Consider the following 22,693-nt stretch of genomic DNA (forward strand, 5'->3'; position numbering starts at 1 on the left):
TGGGTTAAAGGCTTTAAAATCAGCTAATGGCAAGAGTTTTTACTAACTTTAGTTTTAATTTTCAGGTACATTCAGGCATGTGGCGCCGCAATGGTTATTCTCTACTTCATCAACTCTATTTCTATCGTAATGTACGCTGTCGCACCGAAATGTTGGATCGTGATATTGTCGGCATGCAAATCGGAGCATCACTTATTGAAAGCAATCAATATTTGATACATCTTCTTAATAAATTCAATTTGATAGAATGGATTCAACCGGGATATGAAGATTCCAATACTGAACTACCCACAGATGATGATTTCATAAGACGTCTTTCGATGATTGATGAATTTTTAGAATTATTAATTGTGGTCATTGGTGAACGTTATATGCCTGGTGTGGCACACGTTACCGAAGAGGATCGTACCAAAAAGGAAATTTTACAATTGTTATGTATAAAACCCTACTCACATTCGGAACTTAGTAGAGCATTGCCCGATTCCAATAATGATACCGCCTTAGAAGACGTTATCGATTCGGTGGCTGTTTTTAAGAAACCACAAAAACTAGATGCCAAGGGTGTTTATGAACTTAAGGAAGAGCTATACGATGATTACAACATGTACTTCTATCACTATACAAAAGAGGATAAATCTAAATCAGAAGAAACACAACGCTTGAGGCGTAAAACTAAAGGTGAATTGGTTTGTTGTCCACCACCAAAATTGCCCAAATTAACAGATGCTTTTGTGTGAGTATGATCAGATAAAGTTTGCAAGATTTTTCTTCTTATAAGGCATTATTTTCTTTTTTCGTCGCAGAACAATTGCCAATCTGTTGCAGTGTGATGTTATGATGCATCTAATGAACACTATATTGGAAAGAGCTTTAGATCTTAAAACTAAAACTTTCCAAGAAAATCATTTGCAAAAGGTAAGTGTTTTATTCATTCTTTTTATACCATACACCACTTTAGTGGGGAGGGTATATTAGGTTTGTGCTGATGTTTGTAACGCACAATTATATTGGTCCTACACCCACCTTAAAGTACACCAATAGGCTCAGAATCATTTTCAGAGTCGATTTAGCTATGTCCGTCCGTCCATGTAAACCTTGTAATCAAACTACAGGTCGCAATTTTGGAGATAATTCAATGAAATTTGGCACATGATATTTTATAGTACTGTAGACGAAGCCTGTTGAAAATAGTTAACATCGGTCCATTATTTCACCTAGTCCCCATACAACTGAACCCGCCAAATAGGGCTTTTAAGTTCGTAATTATGTTTAATATACTCGTATCACGACAAAAAGCTTCAAAACGAAGTTCTATATTAGCCTTGATGACCCTGATGAACTTTAAATTTATAAGGCCTCATTAGGCCCTAGCCTCCATCAAAATTTTACTTAAATATCCAGAGTTTTATTAAACAATTACTTACTTACTTACCTTCTTACTTACTTACTTACTTACTTACTTACTTACTTACTTACTTACTTACTTACTTACTTACTTACTTACTTACTTACTTACTTACTTACTTACTTACTTACTTACTTACTTACTTACTTACTTACTTACTTACTTACTTACTTACTTACTTACTTACTTACTTACTTACTTACTTACTTACTTACTTACTTACTTACATACTTACTTACTTACTTATTTACTTACTTGCTTACTTACTTGCTTACTTACTTGCTTACTTACTTACTTACTTACTTACTTACTTACTTACTTACTTACTTACATACTTACTTACTTATTTACTTACTTGCTTACTTACTTGCTTATTTACTTACTTTCGGTTGATACAGTTTTCGCTACGTTGATAATCTTTGGCCGAATATTACTCCAGTCGTTCCTGAGAGAACATCCAATTGTCGTGGAAACGATAGTTATTTACTGTTTAATTTTATTTCCTTTTCTAGATTTTACATTTGATTGGATACGGCTTGCAAGAGGAAGAATCTGAAAATTATCCCTTCTTGTCTTTCTATCAATGTTCCCAAAAATATAAAATTTTACAAAAGTTGGAGGAGTTATCTCGTAGCGCTAGGGTAAGTAAAATCTATTTATTCTTAAGGTTCACTTCGAACAATTCCTAGGATTTTCTATTAAATTAAATAAAAATTCTTATGTTTTTAAATAGGTTGAAGCTCATCGCGATTTCATTTTATGGACTATCAAAAAATTCAAAGATTTACAAGCCAAACAACCTGTTGAAAACGCTGAGCGTATGCAAAGCGATGATATCGAGCAATTAGGAGACTCTGCCTCTAATGATGATTCACAAAATGCCGCCGATACCGCCACATCGGCTGAACAAGAAAAACGTGAAAAAGAAGAACGTTCTCGTTTGGCGGCCGAAAGACGTGCCAAGATTTTGGCACAAATGCAAAAAGCTCAAAATAAATTCATGACTTCAAATGCTGAAATGTTTGCCAATGCCAATGATGTAGCCAGTGATGCTAATGCTGGCTCTGCTATGGAATGGCAAGATGATAATAGTGAGGAGGGAGCGGTAGCTTATAACTCTATTGCTTGTTTGGGTGTTGAGCGGCGTTTGCAACAGCCCGAGGAAGAGAAATATAATTGTATTTTATGTTTTGAGGAGGCCACTGTATGTAAAGATGGTCCAACTTTGGTGTATTCGGCTTTTGTGCAGAAATCAAAGGTTAGTAAGGGGAGATAATAGGAAATTATGATAAAAGATTTTAATCAAAATATACATATATTCCCTTACAGGTCCTTAAACCAGAATCAAATTATCCCTATTCCATACACACTAGCAGCTGTGGACATGTCATGCATGTCAACTGTTGGCAGGAATATTACAATAATGAAGAATCAAAAGAATTACGTCGTCCACGACGTCATCCCCTACAAATCTTCCCCTCATCGCCGAGCACAGAATTTCAGTGTCCCTATTGTCGTTGTCTCAGCAACACTGTACTGCCACTAACAGCTCCGCTTTCAAAATACTCTGTACCCAATGTCATACACTCAGGCGATGAAATCTATCCCATAGACTTGTGGATCGAAGGCATACGCGCCTTCAGTGATAAACTTAATAGTTTGGTTATTAGCGAAGATGCCATTATGTGGAAATTCCATTTACCCGAATGGTTTGCCACCCTCAAAGAGGCACACATTGTTACAGATCCCAAACAATTTGCTAAAATGGCACAGCCAATACCCCGTCCAGAATTGCCATCAAGTTGGGTTAATTTCGTACAACATTATATTAATTCATTGAAACGTAATGACGAAGATGATTTGGTTAATATGTGGCATTCATGCATATATACCGTACAATCGCTGGAAGTTTATTTGCGAGCAGTGGGTAAACCACTTAAAGATGAAATGTCTATAAGACATAAGAGTTGTTTAAGTGGTTTAATAAGAGCCTGTTGTCTCTATGGGGCACATTTATCACAAACCGATATTGAGAGTCTGATAAAACCAGTGGCCGAACTGTTAAATGTGGTGTTTAAACATAATGGTGATTCGGTGTTGGAATGGAATTGTTTTAGTAAAATGGTATCGACTATTATGATGGTGCCGAATATATTGTTTTCGAGAGAACGTAAGTAGAGCTTTTTTATTTTTTACTTAATTTATAATAACATTTGCATTCATATAACATTATTTAGGGCTAAAGATTTTTATTATTTTGAGTATTAGTTACACATTTTTCATTTTTGCTTGCACTTATTATTTTTTTCACTTTGGGCTTGTTTTATCTAGTCTTGTGGGTTGTTGAACTTTTGGTTTCTTTTATGGTTTTATTCACTTTAACGTTGCTAATGTCATTTTAGTCTCTGCATCTTTAAAAACCCTTTTAACTTAAATTAACATTAAGCTCCTTCATTCCTCATCATTCTGCTTTAAATGTCTCCTCCTTTTCTCTCTCAGTTCCTGTCAGTTTTTTTGAGGAATTTCATCAATAAAAGCTTTATTACATAACCCTATCGATGATATATTTTATGAAATATTGTGTTATCAGAAGAATTGTTATAAAAATATAAAAAAGCTCTTTTTTCAAAGAGCTTTTTAAGTCTTTTTAATGAAAAGCTTTATTTGTAGAAAATACTTAAAAAAAGAAGAAATTTTCATAAAAAGTTCATACTATAAGTTTTATTGAAAAGCTTTACTAAGAAGCTCTTTTTATAAAAAAGCTTCTAATAAGAAATTATCATAAAAAGCTTGTAAAAAGCTTTTTTTAATTTTTTAATAAATTGTTTGTTTTTATTTTAAGAAAACTTTAATAACTTTTGTTACACAAAAGCTTATAACAATCTCTTACAAAAAAAGCTTTTTAGTAAACAACTTATGACAATATTTTACAATAAAAAGCTTTTTTTTAAAAAGTCCTTTGTAAAAAGTCCTTTTTTATGAAACATATTGACAGAAAATGTTTTTTTATAAAAGAAAACTTCAATAAAAAGCTCTTTTTGTGCAAAATTTTTCAAAAAGTTCTTTTCAAAGACACTATTTTGTGAAAAGCTTTTTAATATAACATTATTTTATAAAAAAATTTCTTTTCTAAAGAGCTTCCTTAAAAAAACTCACATAAAAAGCTGTTTTGTCAGAAACTTTTTGCAAAAAACTCATTTAATAAAAGACTCTTTCAAAAACTCATTTTTACTTAAAGCTCTTTCATAAATAGCGTTTAAAAAATTTCTTTTTATAAAAGCTTTTTTGTGAATTTTATTTTCTGAAAAGCTTTTTTTGTAAGCTTTAGCAAAATTTTGTTTTATTAAGAACACATATTTAATTTAAAAGGTAAAAAGCTTTTTATTATTAAAAGCTTTTTTGTAAAAAGCTCTTAAGAAAAAATGGGTTTTAGTAAAAAGCTTTAAATAAAAACAGTTTTGTAAATTTTATTTTATTCAAATCTTAAATTATGAAAAAGAGCTTTTAGTAAGTTTTTTCGAAAAAGCTTTTAGTGAACGAAAAAATTTTAAATTTTTAATAAAAATATATTTATCTAAAAAGGTTTTTATTGAAAATGTTTTTTTTTTAAGCTGTGTAATAAAATAAAATTGTTTTAAAAGCTTTTAAATCAAAAGCTGTAAAATGAAAACAGTTTCGTTAATAACAATAATTTAATTGAAAAAAATTAAAAAATTAATAAAAAAACGGCTTGGTAAATAGTTGTAGTATAAGACAATTTTATTTTGTAAAAAGCTTTTTCCGTAAAAAAGCTCTCTCATAAATAACCTTTATTTTTGAAAAATACCTATTTTATAAAAAAATACTTTAAAATAACTTTTTCTTTTAAAAGGCTTTTATAAAAAGCTCTCTTTAAAAAAGCTTTTACAAAAAGCTCTTTCCTTTGTTCCTTTTTGATGGCAAACCTTTCATTTCTTTATTTTATGATTTTTGTTAATTGCACTTTTCGCTTTACAATAATTTTGATTGCATTTCTAACACCCTTTCATCCATGTTAACACTAAAACAAACAAACCTTAGCAGACCCATTCAAAAGTCTTTATATTTCCCCCTTTTCTCTCTCAATCAGGCGATACTTCTGTTCTTGCCAATGGCAGCTTAATGGATTTCTATACGTTACAAGTTTTCTTTCTTGCCAATGTTGTTAAAGCTTTAGTATTATTCGAATTACCCGCTGATGGTCTCATGGATGTGGAAGAAGAGGATTATACTAACCTCTCGGATAAAGCACTTGAGAATATTTCGATATTCTTTAATAAATACAATATACAAGCAAGACAAAAACAACAGGAACAGCAAAAGCAACAGAAAAAGGAAACAAAATCAGAGGAACAACAGCCAACAACACAACAGGGAGATGATACAGATGCTGGTATGTTTAATGTAACGGATGATGAAAAGCTACAGCAAACAGAAGAGGAGGATGAACAACAACACCAGCAGCAGCAACAACAACAGCCGGCAGTGGAATTATTAACTCCTCAAATGGTTTACACAATATTGGATCATATTAAAATGGAAATGCGTGAATTTTTACGTTGCTGTTGTTTGTTCTTCCACTTTGTAACGGATGTAGAGTTTCCTGATTTCCTAGCGACCACCGAAAGTGACACCTATGAGAATATGTGTAAATATTTGGGTCTCAATACACAACTGGAAGCGTATTTCGATAATGCCACACCATTTGCTACCATTTTGGAAATGTTTGCCTCGCATCATGATATTACCAACTTAGATGTGGTCACCACAAAACTCAAACGTACCGGTGATCTCTTAGTTATTGTACCCTGCACCAGGCCGGTGCCAAAATTAGTGTCTTTACCCGAAGATTACAGTGATTTGATAAATAGCGTTTCCGATTTCAGTTGTCCCAATAATGAGCGCGAAGAAATGAAAACACCCACCATGTGTCTAATGTGTGGTGAAGTATTGTGTGCTCAATCGTATTGCTGTCAACCGGATTTGGATGGTCGTAATGTGGGAGCCTGCACATATCATGCTTTCTTTTGTGGTGCAGAAATTGCTCCTTTCCTGCGTATACGTGATTGTCAAATAGTTTATTTGGGCAAGAATAAAGGCTGTTTCGTACAGCCTCCCTATTTGGATGAATATGGAGAAACAGATCAGGGTCTTCGACGTGGTAATCCTCTCAGATTGTGTCCTGCACGTTATAGTAAAATTCATCTTAATTGGTTGGGTCATGGTTTACACGAAGAAATTGCACGTCTCAATGAACATACGTCAGCGATTACCACTCAATGGCATCATATGTAGTTAGTGGATAGGAAATCTTTAACAACAGCAAATCCTCCACCACTACTACAGCTACTACTACAACTACTACTATCACATACAATCTACTAAATGAAATATACTTTCAAATTAAATAATCTTAATCATCCTGCACATTAATGGCAGTTGATAAATTTAGTTAATAGCTAAAGATTATTATTACACAAGATAAAATTTAAATTTAAACAAAAAAAAAACAGCAGTTAATGTGATTTAAACTAATCTATATTAAAAAAACAATTAAAACAAAATGAAAATAAACCTACTTATGTTATTAAAAACTAATAATTACTAAACAAAAAAACTAAAGAAGAAACACAAAACTTACAACTCCTACTATTACTACAACTAACTAATAAAACTACTCTTGATAAAAACAAAACGAAGAAAAGAAAAACTGGAATAAAATTAAATCTCTAAAATTCCCTCCTTTTTTCATTACAAACAATTTTCACTTAAGTTCTTTAATCTGCAAACAAAATTTAATCAAGCAAAACAAAAAAATTAAACAAAAAAACTTAACACATAAGAGTAGCATTTTTAAAACAAACAAAAAAACACGTTATTAAAATTATGATTTTCGTTTCGAAAATCGTTATAATTAGAATGGTTGTAGTTTTAAAATTTAGTTTTTCCTTTTTTCAAATTGTTTTAAGTTTTTGTTTTTCTCAAAAAGAAAAACAAACATTGGATTATATTTTTAATTTGTTTTTCAATGCAGCTGCTTTTTTCTTTCCTAACCTTGTTATATTTTTACTTACACAAATGCAATAAACTGAAATACTGTATATTTTTACTTTTTACAATTTCTCTCTCTACTTACTTGTCCTTTACTCTTCTACTTTTGTTACACAATTTTTTTTTCTCTCAAAAAAAATTTGGAAATTTTGAAATTTTCAATTTTTTCCTTTCACCTTGCTTTAATTTCTAGTTCTATAATTTATTTAAATTACTTTACTGTAATATTTTTTTATTATTTTTTTATATTTTTTTGTTTATTTAATAATTATTAAATGTAATTTACAAATGAAAACAAGAAAAAAAAACATTATATTCATAAAAAAACAAAAGAAAACTTAAATAAAATGTTTGTTTAAAAATAATTATTTAAAAAACTTATAACTTATTGCTGCATCTAATCTATAAATCAGTTCAAACTATAATCTAGAGTTCTGACTATAGTCTAGTCTACAGCAATGTCTATAGTCTAGTCTATAGTCTAGTCTATAGTCTAGTCTATAGTCTAGTCTATAGTCTAGTCTATAGTCTAGTCTATAGTCTAGTCTATAGTCTAGTCTATAGTCTAGTCTATAATCTAGTCTATAGTCTAGTCTATAGTATAGTCTATAGTCTAGTCTATAGTCTAGTCTATAGTCTAGTCTATAGTCTAGTCTATAGTCTAGTCTATAATCTAATCAATATTCTAGTCTATAGTCTAGTCTAGAGTCTAGTCTTAAGTCTAGTCAAAAGTCTGGTCAATATTCTAGTATATAGTCTAGTTTAAAGTCTAGTCTATAGTCTAGCCTACAGTTTAGTCTAGTCTAAAGTCTTGTCTATTGTATAGTTTAGTCTATAGTATGGTCTAGTCTATATTCTGGTCTATGGACCAGTCTTTAGTCTAGAGTATAGCCTACTTTATAGTTTAGTCGATAGTATATAGTTTAGTTTATAGTCAAGTGTGTAGATTAGTATATTCTAGGTTATAGCATGGTCTAGTCTGTCGTCTATAGTCATAATATAGTCCGGCCTATAGATGTGATTATAGTCTGTACTATAGATTAAAGTTTGAAAATTAAACTAGACTTAAACCTCTATGGGATCTGTTGTGCGCTTTTGAATCAGTTTGTCAGTTGGGAATCTAACTTACCACAACCTGTCTACCAGACATTAACCACTACCGTAGGCCACTAGCCTAGTCGATATTCGAGACTATAGTCCTGTCTTTAGTCTATACTATCGTTTAGTCTATAGTTCTTATTTTAGTCTAGTCTATAGTTCATATTATAGTCTTGACTATATTTTCCACTTTAGTATTTTCTATAGTTGGGACTATAGTCAGACTATAATCTCTATAGTTCGGAATATTGTTTTGTCTAGTCTTTAGTTCAGATCATGTTCTTGTTTGTAGAATAATACTAATGCCGAAAATGTATATAATTCGAACTACTCTTGTTTATTATTCGGCCTTATAATCTTGCACATATTTAGTTCAGAGTATGGTTGGTTGGTCGTTCAGGCTGCAATAGATGCACACGTGGGTCCTTTTGGTCCCTTTGTGATACCTGTTAGTTCAGAGTATAGTCTTGTCTGTTGTTCAGTCTTGTCTTCAGTCAGAGCTTCCATGGTTAGTCTTTGCTTCAATAATAGATGTAACGCTAGTCTTTTTATAACATCAAGTCTAATTGGCCCTTCTTGTAAATTCTTACTGTTTGATTCTATCTCATACTCAGTTTAAGATCAAATATTAACATTTAGAAATTGTTATTGTAGAAAACGATAATATATTTAAGAATAAGGGTTCTTAAATATAACAAAGTCGATTTTAACAACGTTGAAAGCAATTTTGCATTTCTCTACTAAGGAAAATTGTTTGATATAAATTTTATCCTAAAATGGTTTATTTTTCAATTAATTAGGGGTACTATACATATTTAACATTTTACTTGAAGGGAAGGAAGCTTTCTCCCTTTGATATTAGCACTTTTCGGATTAAAATCCTTAAAAGTTTTTCACAGCTATTTATTAGATTTAAATATCGATTTTTTTATTATTTATTTGTAGATTGTGCTATTTTTATATAATTTTATTTAGTGAAGTGTTCTTTTATTTCTTTATTAACTTTCAGTTGCATCTCTATACACAGGATAGCTTGCTACTTTATAATAGGAAGTCATCAATTTTAAGCTCAATAAATCACTTGTCAATATTTAGCTTAAAAAGAATTTAAATGCCTGCAATTTATCTTTCAAATAAAAAATGCACATTCTGCTGTTTATTATGTATGATAAAGCTTCAATCAAGAACATAGAAGAAATTTGATGAAAAACAGATTAAAAGGTAAGAAATAATACGCTTGTGTTTTAGTTTATTTTAAATTCATTTTTTAATTTTTGTGTTTTTCATTAGGTTTTGAACGTGTACAAGTCATACAACTTTAAAAACTACTAAGTTAATGTTGATTATGATAAAGAATTGAAAGGTAAATTAGTTTTAAGTATTTAACACAATCAATTTATTAAATTATTAACATTTCTATTTTATTTGATAGTGTTTTTTATTGTTTTAATGTATGTATTTTTCCAATTTTTAGATTCTAACGATATTCGAAATCAGCAGGATTTAAACAACGCCAACATCCTTGTTTAGTACATTTATAATGCGGTAAGTGTATATTTTTTTATATTTTTTGCATTTAATTCTATTATTAAAACAAGTATGAATGTATAGTCGAACATGGCCGACCATATAATACACTACATCAGTCAATATTTTAAAAAATGTGGATTCGTTATTAAAAATTTAAACATTTAATTTGGTTTTTAACTTAATGCCAAATTTTTTTTACTTATCGTTGACAAAAAAGTGATTTTATTCGAAAGGGCTCATAGGGAAATAGGGGTTAATATGGGCCTATCCTTCAAAATTTTGGCATAGGAATTTTTTCTTCAAAACAATTTATATAGAATTTAATCATGACATTCAAGTCATTTTCTAAGGGGAGTTTGTAAGAGGTCAAACTCCTCTTCGGAGTCAAATGAGTCGCGATCATTACAAAAATCGGTAATGTCGTTTAAAGTCCTATAAATCTAAGTCTTGCTGAATTTTGTGGATATAATGGATTAACGTAATTATGAGAACAATAAACCTATTCGGGAGGTATGGTTGCATGGGGGCTAGGCGAAAAAATGGACCAATTTCAACTATTTTCAATAGCAGTCGTGTTTGGATCACAAGAATGTGCCAAATTTCATCAAATTATCTAGAATAATGCGTCCTGTAGCGTGCGTACAATGTTCATAGGGAAACACAGACAGACGGACGGACATAGCTCGGACATATCGTTTGATTCTGAGTTAATTGAAATACTTAAAGGTGGATGTAGGACCAATATTTTTGGGTCTATACTTTAGATACCTCTTTTGACCTTTAATATTTTTAAACAGAAACTATCAGGGAGTCGTTCAGCGTTTGGAATTTAATAGTGAGCTAAATAGCATTATAATTAGCTGGTAGGAAGATAAACGATTATGCAGACGACCTTGTGATATTGTTTATGTAAAACATTATCTCGATAAGCAATGAGTCCTGCTGGCAAGACTACGAAATCTATCAACTTGTACAAATAGGAATGTGTTGCATTGGCTTCCATCTAAAACAGAGCTGGTTTACTGGGAAATATAAAGAAGAGAGTTTTCGTTTGCCAAATGAGGTTTGAGATCAGGCATAGTGAACTGGATTTAGCTATGAGGAAACTAATACTAAATAAGTCTCAAAATTTTGCAAGTAAATAGGCAATATCTTGGATTGTTGTTCTGGTAGCACCAACGTAGGTCAAAGTGATTAAATCTGAAGTACTCAAAGGTGTTCTTCTATTGACATAACTAGTGCAAGAAACTAAACACTTACTTAGACTGACTCTAGTCAACTCTAGTAGGACCAATGTGGGAAGGTCACAGGGACAAAAGGTTGCCGTGGTTAAAGGCTATCAAAAGTGTAAAGACTAGTAGACGTTTTAACCGATCTCTGCACAATTGGAACCTTCTAAGTAATTTTGTAGGTAACACGGTTATGGGAAGACGAAGAGGACTTTCAAACAGTTGGCGTCATATTTGGTGGAACTTTCCTAGAGTCTGAAATGATTATTAAAATCATTTCATGATGAACTAGGTGCGATAAAAATTACTTCCCAGGTTTTGTGCACGAAATCGAATGTCTGTTCAACTTAAAAGACTATAGAGATTTTCCCTTTATGTCTATATTCATGGTCCTTTTTTGAAATTTAGACCTTTCAGGTCCAGTAAACGGGTTAATACTGTATTATAGTACTTTTTTACACCCCATGTTGTATCTCTTGAACCACTGGGCATAGAAATAAGATTTTTAAATCATTTGTAACTTATAGAAACTATGGAAATAAAATACTTTTTGCATTTTTATAATATTAAACCTAGAAAAATGAAATTAAGCAGGTAAGGCCCGGAATAAATGACAATCTATAAAATGAAATGTTTTGATACTTTTTCGTTCCTCAAAAGGTACTTTTTTGAAATTTCTATAATATAGAACCTAGAAATATGATATTAAGCATGTAAAAAGCTTATAAAAGTCAGCTTTTTGGTACTTTCTCGTTCTACAAAAGGTACTTTTTGAGTTTTCAATAATATTGAACTTAGAAACATGAAATTAATTGTGTTTATTAAGGAGTAAATGAGAACCTATTAAGTGAAACTTTTCGGCATGTTTTCGTTCTACAAACAGTATTTTTTTGAATTTTCTATAATATTGAATCTAGAAATATGAAATTGAAAACGTAGAGCTCGGAGTAAATGAAAACCTATTAAAAGGGCCTTTTTGAAATTTTTCTTTCTTTAAAAGGTATTTTTTTTTGAATTTTCTATAACATTGAATCTTGATACATGAAATTAAGCTATAGAACCCTCAGTAAATGAAAAAGGACACTTTTTGGAACTTTTTCGTTCTTCAAAAGGTACTTTTGAAATTTCTATAATATAAAACCTAGAAATATGATATTAGGCAAGTAAAAAACTTATAAAAGTGAGCTTTTTTGGTACTTTCTCGTTCTACAAAAGGTACTTTTTGAGTTTTCAACAATATTGAACTTAGAAACATGAAATGAATTATGTGTATTAGGGAGTAAATGAGAAACTATTAAAAGGGACTTTTCTTGTACTTTTTCGTTCTTTAAAAGGTACTTTTTGAATTTTCTATAATATTGAATCTAGATTCATGAAATTAAGCATGTAGATCCCACAGTAAATGAGTAAAAGGGAACTTTTTAGTACTTTTTCGTTGTACATAAGGTACTTTTTGAGTTTTCTATTATATTGAACCTAGAAACATAAATTCGTACTTTTACTGGTACTTTTTGAAACTTTTTTTTTAACAAAAAAGTGTAATCGTTGTGGGGGATTTTAAAGGAACTTTGTCGATTTCTAAGAGAAACTTTTCATTATCTAAATATTTAAAATTAAAATACCGCAAACTTTTACTGTTATAATTTATATTTTTGTTTATTACTTTCTTAAATATTTGTTTAAACTAAACTTAAAAACAATAAAGCCAAGTATTTACAAAATATTTATATTTTAATATAAAAACTATAACTAAGAATACTTTGTTAAAATGAATTGTCAAATTCACAATCGTTGTTGTACGGTTGTATCATAGTATGACATACAACGCTAAAACAATTTGACATTGATTATGAATTGGACAAATATATCGTTATATCTTAAAGTTTATATATATGTATGAATTAAATTTATACCTAAATAACACAAATATATATATTTATACATGATTTTATACATTAAAAGAAATGTATAAGCAAAGTTGTTATGTACTATTTATAAAAAAAGTATAATCGTTATTAAGTAGTACATTATATAGTTTTTTTTATTTGGACTAGATGAACATTTTGTATTTTTATGAAAGTTAAACTTAAGCTTAAAAGCTGGTTGGGTTTTTGCTTATTTTAAAGTTAAATGGAATAATATTTATTTATTAACAATTTTTGCAATATTATTTAACCAACTTTTTTCTGGATTTATCTTATATATGTAATGGAAAAGGGTGATATTATTTCCTTAAAAAAACTAAATAAAATTGTATCAAGAAATTTCCTTTTTTATTTGAAACTATAGTCCATAAACTCCTTATTATTCGTTCAGCAAAAGATTTTTCAATTTTAAATGCACTTTTCTTTAAATTTAATTCCATTTTTTCATCATAAATACATATTTTTTTTAATATCATGCTTTACTGTTTTCTTGATTCTGTGTAAAAGAAATATTTTGTTTAACAAAATTATTTCAATCTCTTTTCAATTCTCTCTCCCAATGGGATCTTAAAGCCACATCCCATTTAAAATAGTTTACATTCCAATGTTTGTTTATTTTTTTATATCGGCGTGTGCTTACATATGAACCGTGGAATTTTGTGTTGATACTGTGGGCTTATCTTCGGTTTCTGGTTCATCTTTACATTGTTCCATATCTATGACTAGACAATCATAGGGCGGTGGTGGTATATCGAATTTTACTACGCTATCATAGCTGGGAGGCAGTGAATCTACTATCCGTAGAATATCATTTTGGGAATTGATCTGAAAGAGAATAAGATATGTTTAGATTTTTTGTTGAAAAAATCAATTTTTGTTCTAATCTAATTATAATCAATTACATAGTTAAGACTATAGTCTATAGTCTTAACTATAATCTACTCTATAGTCTAGTCTATCTTTTAGTCTATAGTCTAGGGTATAGTCCCGTCTATAGTCTAGTCAAAATTCTAGTCTATACTCTATTCTATAGTCCAGTCTATAATCTACTATATAGTCTGGTCTATAATCTACTTTATAGTCTAGTCTATATTCTAGTCTATAGTCCAGTCTATAATCTACTATACAGTCTGGTCTATAATCTACTTTATAATCTAGTCTATATTCTAGTCTATCTTCCAGTCTATAATCTAGCCTATATTCTAGTCTATAGTCCAGTCTATAGTTCACTCTATAGTGTAGTCTATAGTCTAGTATATAGTCTAGTATATAGTCTAGTCTATAGTCTAGTCTATAGTCTAGTCAATAGTCTAGTCTATAGTCTAGTCTATAGTCTAGTCTATAGTCTAGTCTATAGTGTAATCTATAGTCTAGTCTATAGTGTAGTCTATAGTCTAGTCTATAGTCTAGTCTTCAGTCTAGTCTATAGTCTACAGTCTAGTCTTCAGTCTAGTCTATAGTCTACAGTCTAGTCTACAGTCTAGTCTATAGTCTAGTCTATAGTCTAGTCTAAAGACTAGTCTATAGTCTAGTCTATAGTCTAATATATAGTCTATAGTCTAATATATAGTCTAGTCTACAGTCTAGTCTACAGTCTACTCTACAGTCTACTCTACAGTCTAGTCTACAGTCTAGTCTATAGTCTATTCTGCAGTCTAGCCTATAGTCTAGTCTACAGTCTAGTCTAATCTATAATCAACTTATAGTACAGTCTATATTCTGGCCTAAAGTCTAGCCTATAATCTAGTCTATAGTCCAGTCTATAGTCTAGTCTATAGTCTACAGTCTAGTCTATACTCCAGTCTATAATCTTCTCTATAGTCTAGTCTATATTCCAGTCTATCTTCTACTCTATATTCCTGTCTGTCTTTTAGTCTATAGTCTAGTCTATAGTGTAGTCTATAGTCTAGTCTATAGTCTAGTCTATAGTCTAGTCTATAGTCTAGTCTATAGTCTAGTCTATAGTCTAGTCTATAGTCTAGTCTATAGTCTAGTCTATAGTCTAGTCTATAGTCTAGTCTATAGTCTAGTCTATAGTCTAGTCTATAGTCTAGTCTATAGTCTAGTCTATAGTCTAGTCTATAGTCTAGTCTATAGTATAGTCTATAGTCTAGTCTACAGTCTAGTCTATAGTCTAGTCTACAGTCTAGTCTATAGTCTAGTCTATAGTCTAGCATATAGTCTATTCTATAATCTAGCCTACAGTCTAGACGATATGTTAGTCTATTGTTTAATGTAATATTTAGACTTAATTGCAACTGTACTATAGTTTTAATTATAGACTGGTCAGCAGACTACAGTCTAGTCTGTATTGTAGTCTACAGTATAGACCTTGGACTACAGTATATGGCATGGTTCAACTTTTGGATTATAGTTTATAGCCTAGTTTACAATTCGAATTATATCCTTAAACTAGTACTTACATGTGATACTCCACGACTACCGCCACTTCCACTACCCACCCGATTGCCCACTTCATCGATGGGACCAGCCCAAATGCAAACGCCCATGCGATGCGTAACATAACCACAAATGATAACACTAACTATTAGCATGCCAATACCCAAGGCAAACACAAGCCATCGACTCTCAGGACTATTGGCCATATCATGAAGATTCTTTTCCAACTGTAAGGCACACAATATTAAAATGGGAACGGCAATCATGGCCACCAGCAAATCGACAATAGGTCTTTGTTGCGACATTCTGTAGGCTACTCTTGCGGTATCTGTAGAGTTTGAGGCAGTTGAGTGGGCAGTATTTCCTGAATTTGTTGTAGAGGTTAGGGAACGTGCTGCTATAGTATTGTGATTTTGCAGTACCATACTGGAAATGAAAAAAAAAAAAAAATACAAATAAAAAATGATTAGTTTCGATTGTTTGTAATTTGTCTGAGGATGAACATATGCATTAGCAATTTTTAAAAATCATATAAATAATAAAAATAAATAATATTACGTTGTTTATTATTATTTTATTTATTCTAATTATAATAAAATCACGTTTCTTTATCATATTCTAAGTAATTGCGCGCTGCCTGCTAGCTAATTTTTCTTTCTTTTATTGATATTTTTCCTTCTTTTTTTTTTTTGTTAATAAATTATTAATGAGGGCGCAAATTAGTCTAGTATTTATACTACGTTGCAGTTTTTTCTTGTTATTATGGTTAAGCAAAATCAGCAATTTTTATATTTTTTCTAGAAATAAAAATTGTTTTGTTTCGTTTTCTTTCTGTTTAATAACTTTTATTTGTTTAAATTAAAGTAAATACAATTGTTAAAGAAATAATATTTACCACTTGGCTCTAGTATAAAGAAAAAATGGTTAATAATTGTCTATATATTCTGTACTTCCCACTCGTATATTTAATTAACTGATTTGTAAGTTCTTAGAAGAACATTTTTACCTTTAATTTTTGCCGCTATAAAATAACTGCAGTAATTTACATTTTTCATTTTTACTGTATAGGAGTAGTGAGTACAGTGGGTCCTTGTGATTAATAAAGATAAATGAGAAACTACGGTACAATAGATAATCTAGCCTGTATTCTAAACTAAAGTGCTCTCTCTTTGAATTGATCTATTGTGTCTAATCTTCAATAGTCTAGACTATAACCTAGTCTATAGTCTAGTCTATAGTCTAGTCTATAGTCCAGTCTATAGTCTAATCTATAGTCTAGTCTACAGTCTAGTCTATAATCTAGTCTATAGTCAAGTATATAGTTTAGTCTATAGCCTAGTCTATAATCTATTCCATAGTCTAATGTGTAGTCTAGTGTAAAGTATAGTCTGTAGTCCAGTCTGTAGTTTAGTCTATAATTTAGCATATCTAGGTTATATTCTAAATTATACACTAGACTATAGTCTAGTGTATATCCTTGTCTATAGTGTAGTCTATAATTTAGTCTATAGTCTAGTCTATAATCTCGTCAATAGTCTAGTCTATAGTCTAGTCTATAGTCTAGTCTATAGTCTAGTCTTTAGTCTATTCTATAGTCTAGTCTGTAGTCTAGTCTTTATTCTAATTAAAGTCTTGTATATGATCTAGTATAAGGCCTAGCCTAAAGTCTTGTCCATAGCCTAGCCTATAGTCTAGTCCATAGCCTAGTTCATAGTCTTTTCCATAGCATAGTCCGTAATCTAGTCTATAGTCAAGGCGGTCGTCTAGTCTATAGTCTTGAATATATAGTGTAATCTTGTCTATGTTGTAGTATGCAGTCCTTCTATAGTGTAGTCTATGGTCTAGTCTATGTTCCAGTCTATAATCTAGTTTATAGTCTAGTCTATTATCTAGTCTATAGTTTAGTCTATAGTCTTGTCTATAGTCTAGTCTATAGTCTAGTCTTTAGTCTAGTCAGTAGTCTAGTCTATAGCCTAGTCTATAGTCTAGTCCATAGTCTATTCTATAATCTAGTCTATATTCTAGTCCATAGTTTAGCCTAGACTAGTGTATAGTCTAGTGTATAGTCCAGTCTAGTCTATAGTCTAGTCTATATTCTAGGATATGGTCCAGCCAGTAGTTTAGTATATAGTTCAGTTGATAATATGGTATATAGTTTATTCTATAGTATATTTTATAGTCATGTCTATAGCCTACTCTATGGGTCAATCTATACTCTATTATATTGTCCAGTCTATAGTCTAGTGTGTGGTCCTATCCATAGTCCAGTATGGTATAGTTAATAGTGGAAATGAATAAATTTTTAAAAATAAAACTACTACCTTGTATCAAACACAGTTGACATCAGCATATCACCCGGCAAACTTACGCGCATTTTGATTTTTTTAATATATATTTAAGTTAATTAAAAATAAAATTTCATATATTTGTTTTGATTAAAAATTATTTGCATGCAATCCGCAGCATTGTTTGATAGATTGTTTTAAATATTGTATTCTTTACTATATTTGCACAACATTTTTGATAAATATCTCAAAATTATTTATTCGAATACGACTTTTTGATCAATTTGATGATGTATATAATTTTAATTATCATGAATTATTTTTAAAAATTTTATTAAAATTACCAACTTTTTTCAAAAATTGTTTAATGGTGTCTTTACTCCAATCATTTAATTTGTTAACTGAACCAAATTATATCTTAACTCCTCAGTTTTTTTACCACATATATTGTTCTTTTATATTCCGTCATTGTAAGTAATTTTAATGCATTTTTACAATTTGTTTAATGAATTCTCAGTCAATATGTGGACACGTTTAACGTTTTTTTTGCTTTTGTTTAATTAACTTTTTGCTGCATGTGCCAAATAAATCATGATAAATTATAAATAAAATTTTGCAAATTACTAGCGACACTTTTAAGTATTTGTTCCCCCGATTAAATGCTAAATTAACACTTTTATTATTAGTGTTAATCTAAGAAAATGTACTTTAATTAATGTCAGTGCAGTTATGAGTCACTTAAATTATGTCGATTTAGAACTTTTTTATATATATTTTTAATTAGAACTGGTTTTTATGTAAATTTGAGTTTTTTATTCTATATAATTAAATGATGTTTGAACGATTAACAGTTCTAAGGAACTTTATTGAAGCGAAAGTAAGTGGTCCACTTATTTGAAAAAAAATATTAACTGATTTAAACCTTCCAATTATAGCCATAATAATGGTAAAAGGTTGATTGTTTCTTAGTCTATTGACTAAACAATCGTCTAGACTATAAATTAGACTTTAAACTAGAATATAGGCTAGAGTATAGACTATATACTAGATTATAATCTAATCCATGGACTACACTTTAGAATAAACTACAGACTAGCCAATTGATTAGACAATAAACTAGTTTATATACTAGATATTACTATTAGCTTGACTAGAAACTAGAATAAAGACTATCAACTAGACATAAGCTAGTCTAGCTTATGTCTAGTTGATAGTCTTTATAGACTAGTCTGTAGTGTACTCTATAGTCTGTGGTCTACTCAATAGACTAGTCTGCAGTCTACTCTACAGACTAGTCTGCAGTCTACTCTACAGACTAGTCTGCAGTCTACTCTACAGACTAGTCTGCAGTCTACTCTATAGACTAGTCTGTAGTCTACTCTATAGACTAGTCTGAAGTCTACTCTATAGACTAGTCTGTAGTCTACTATATAGACTAGTCTGTAGTCTACTCTATAGACAATACTATAGACTAGACTATAGACTACACTATAGACTAGACTATAGACTAGACTATAGACTAGACTATAGACTAGACTATAGACTAGACTATAGACTAGACTATAGACTAGACTATAGACTAGACTATAGACTAGACTATAGACTAGACTATAGACTAGACTATAGACTAGACTATAGACTAGACTATAGACTAGACTATAGACTAGACTATAGACTAGACTATAGACTAGACTATAGACTAGACTATAGACTAGACTATAGACTAGACTATAGACTAGACTATAGACTAGACTATAGACTAGACTATAGACTAGACTATAGACTAGACTATAGACTAGACTATAGACTAGACTATAGACTAGACTATAGACTAGACTATAGACTAGACTATAGACTAGACTATAGACTAGACTATAGACTAGACTATAGACTAGACTATAGACTAGACTATAGACTAGACTATAGACTAGACTATAGACTAGACTATAGACTAGACTATAGACTAGACTATAGACCAGTCTATAGAGTAGACTAGACTATAGACTGAACTATAGACCAGTCTATAGAGTAGACTAGACTATAGACTGAACTAAAGACTAGACTATAGACTAGACTATAGACTAAACTATAGACTAGACTATAGACTAGACTATAGACTAGACTATAGACTAGACTATAGACTAGACTATAGACTAGACTATAGACCAGTCTATAGACTAGACTAGACTATAGACTGAACTATAGACTACCCTATAGACTAGACTATAGACTACACTATAGACTAGACTATAGACTACACTATAGACTAGACTATAGACTAGACTATAGACTAGACTATAGACTAGACTATAGACTAGACTATAGACTAGACTATAGACTAGACTATAGACTAGACTATTTGCTAGTCTTTAAAATATACTATAAACTGGACTACAAACTAGACTAGACTATATGCAAGACTATACTATAAACTATATACCAGACTGGACTATTAACTAGACTATAGACAATACTATACTATAAACTAGACTTTAGACTAGACCTATTAACTAGATCGGTAATATTGATAAATTTCGTATAAACATTAAAAATGCGATAACTTTTTAAATTTTTTTTGAAATAATTTTGTCATCCTACATTAACCTCTTGAAAGAAAGCATTTTTCGGATCGCGGTTAATAAACCCCTAACGTATAATTAATTACTTTACAACTTTTAACTAATAAAACGTTAGTCGTTTTCATTGTGTTTCTTTGTGATATATTGTAATAATATATAATGAATATAATGATAACGATCATGTTGTGTGTGGTGACTGGTTGGTGCACTAGACCAAGAGATTAATGCAGTCAACGCACTAATTATGACTTTGTGATAAGAGTAGCGCTCATTGAAATTGTGATGTTGATTATTAATCGTATGTTGTTCTTATTGTTGTTGTTGCCTATCTCTGCTACTTCTTCGTTTTGTTGTGTTTTTTTTCATGTACATATGTATGATAATAAAAGGTCATTTGGTTAGAGATTATGAAAGGAAAAAAAGTGGGCAATAAATAATTGAGTTGCAACGGTAAAAATGAACATTCAGAGTTTTATTTGTTTAGCTTTGTTGCTGTTACTATTTTTTGCAATGGCGACAACAATGACAACTTGTGTTTACATGGCGTTATTGTTGTTGTTGTTTTTGTGTTTCTCTTACAACAATATTTTATGATTTATTTACTCACTCACTCACAAACTAACAAGTGTAGGAGAATGACTTGTTAAAAAATGTAAACAATAATAAATAAATAAGATGACAGCTGAGTAGTAGTGATGATGATGATGTTTATCTTTTCTTGTGATGTTGCTGTTTTCTTAGTTCTCTTTTTATTATTTTTTTCTTTATTTAAATATAGATTTATTTAAATTGCACATGTGAGAGCTAATGATAAGAGTTGTAAAATTGCTGTCGTATAAAGTGTTTTAATTTCTATATTTATTTCATCTATATAATGGTGTAATTTTTTTTTATAAATTTATATTTTTCAAAATCATGTGACTTAAAACGATTTCTCAATAAAGGCGGTATCATGACAACTCGGTTCGAATGTGGGGCGTTTGTAGTGTGTATTTGCATTAATCGTTTGCAGTTCAAAATTATGGCATTTAAATTGCAAAAATAAAATACTTTGTTGTCGAGTGATTTGAATTTATTAAAACTAAAGCGAAAAAGTAATGTTTTGCTTAATTGCTTAATTAAAATAAAAAAAAAAAAATAATTTAATTTATATTAATTAGTTTAATGAGGAACAGTTGTGATTTTAATCTGGATTAAAAGTAGGCTTTTGTTAAAATTCTAAAAACTCTAAATTTTTTTAGAAATAAATTTAGCCATTTCTACTTTTCTAAAGACTTGACTGTAAACTAGTTTAGATTCTGGTTTATATATACGAGACTATAGTTCAGACTTCAGAGCTCTAACTATAGAACAGTAGTGGTCTAGCGTACAGACTGAACTGTAGATCAGACTATACACTAGCCTATAGTCAAGAAGAGACTATATACTAAATTATAGTTTATGCTATAGACTGGACTAAAGTCTAGACCATAGATAAGACTAAAACCCAGACTATAGACTAGACTATATTCCAGACCAAAAAGTATACTAAAGTGCAAACTATAGGCTGGACTTAAGTAAAAATGTATAGTTCAGAGTATGGAAGATACTCTAACTAAAGACTAGACTATTTTCCTGACTAAAAACTAGATTAAAGCCCAAACTATAAACTGGACTAAAGTAAAAATGTATAGTCCAGAGTATAGAAGATACTATAACTATAGAAAAGACTATAGTTCACAGTAAAGACGAGACTATAGGCCAGGCTACAGACCGGACTATTTCAGACTATAGGCGAGACAACTATATTTCAGACTATAGATAAGAGCATAGTACAGACTGGGACAATAGTGCAGACTATAGACTAGAATATAGTGCAGTTAATATACTAGATTATAGTCCGGACACTAGACTATATTTAAGTTTAGACTAATCTAAAGTAGACTAAACTTAAGCAAAACTCTATAGTCCAGACTATAGATCATGCTATAACTATAGAAGTAACTATAGTCCGCAGTATAGCCGACACTATAGGCCAGATTAGACTCGATTATTCCAGACTATAACGAGACGACTATATTCCAGACTATAGATGAGATCATAGTTTAGACTAAGGACTAGGCTATTGTGCCTACTACAGACGAGGTTATAGAGCAGACTATAGACTAGATCTCACTCCAGACTATAGACTAGT

General features: G+C 30.4%; 2 protein-coding genes and 1 long non-coding RNA gene across 8 annotated transcripts in view; 2 read left to right on the plus strand and 1 right to left on the minus strand.

Annotated features, from left to right (window-relative positions):
* Window positions 1-7,682, plus strand: part of LOC111682351 (E3 ubiquitin-protein ligase UBR1) — a 33,031-nt gene extending 25,349 nt beyond the window's left edge. For 3 of the 4 annotated variants that reach the window (XM_046945706.1, XM_046945708.1, XM_046945707.1), the window contains exons 7-12: window positions 66-733; window positions 804-915; window positions 1,918-2,046; window positions 2,139-2,663; window positions 2,735-3,575; window positions 5,514-7,682. In XM_046945706.1, the coding sequence (XP_046801662.1) occupies window positions 66-733; window positions 804-915; window positions 1,918-2,046; window positions 2,139-2,663; window positions 2,735-3,575; window positions 5,514-6,718 (3,480 nt within the window). In that variant the 3' untranslated portion in view covers window positions 6,719-7,682. The remainder of the gene's footprint in view (window positions 1-65; window positions 734-803; window positions 916-1,917; window positions 2,047-2,138; window positions 2,664-2,734; window positions 3,576-5,513) is intronic. The other variant, XM_046945709.1, reaches the window with a different exon arrangement.
* Window positions 7,683-12,966: 5,284 nt separating this feature from the next.
* The window catches only part of LOC111682357, a 30,003-nt gene continuing 20,276 nt past the window's right edge, over window positions 12,967-22,693 (minus strand). Inside the window, exons 1-3 of one of the 3 annotated variants that reach the window (XM_046945714.1) lie at window positions 17,975-18,166; window positions 15,680-16,082; window positions 12,967-14,081 (exon numbers count right to left, since the gene is read on the minus strand). In XM_046945714.1, the coding sequence (XP_046801670.1) occupies window positions 13,893-14,081; window positions 15,680-16,082; window positions 17,975-18,030 (648 nt within the window). In that variant the 5' untranslated portion in view covers window positions 18,031-18,166 and the 3' untranslated portion in view covers window positions 12,967-13,892. Of the gene's footprint in view, window positions 14,082-15,679; window positions 16,083-17,974; window positions 18,167-22,693 lie in introns of those variants that run through there. The other 2 variants (XM_023444287.2, XM_023444288.2) reach the window with 2 other exon arrangements.
* Window positions 21,368-22,693, plus strand: part of LOC124418693 — a 97,295-nt gene continuing 95,969 nt past the window's right edge. The window contains exon 1 of the long non-coding RNA XR_006940155.1: window positions 21,368-21,614. This is a non-coding gene — a long non-coding RNA (uncharacterized LOC124418693). The remainder of the gene's footprint in view (window positions 21,615-22,693) is intronic.

This window comes from Lucilia cuprina, chromosome 3 (assembly GCF_022045245.1).
Source record: "Lucilia cuprina isolate Lc7/37 chromosome 3, ASM2204524v1, whole genome shotgun sequence".
NCBI classification, from domain to species: domain Eukaryota; kingdom Metazoa; phylum Arthropoda; class Insecta; order Diptera; family Calliphoridae; genus Lucilia; species Lucilia cuprina.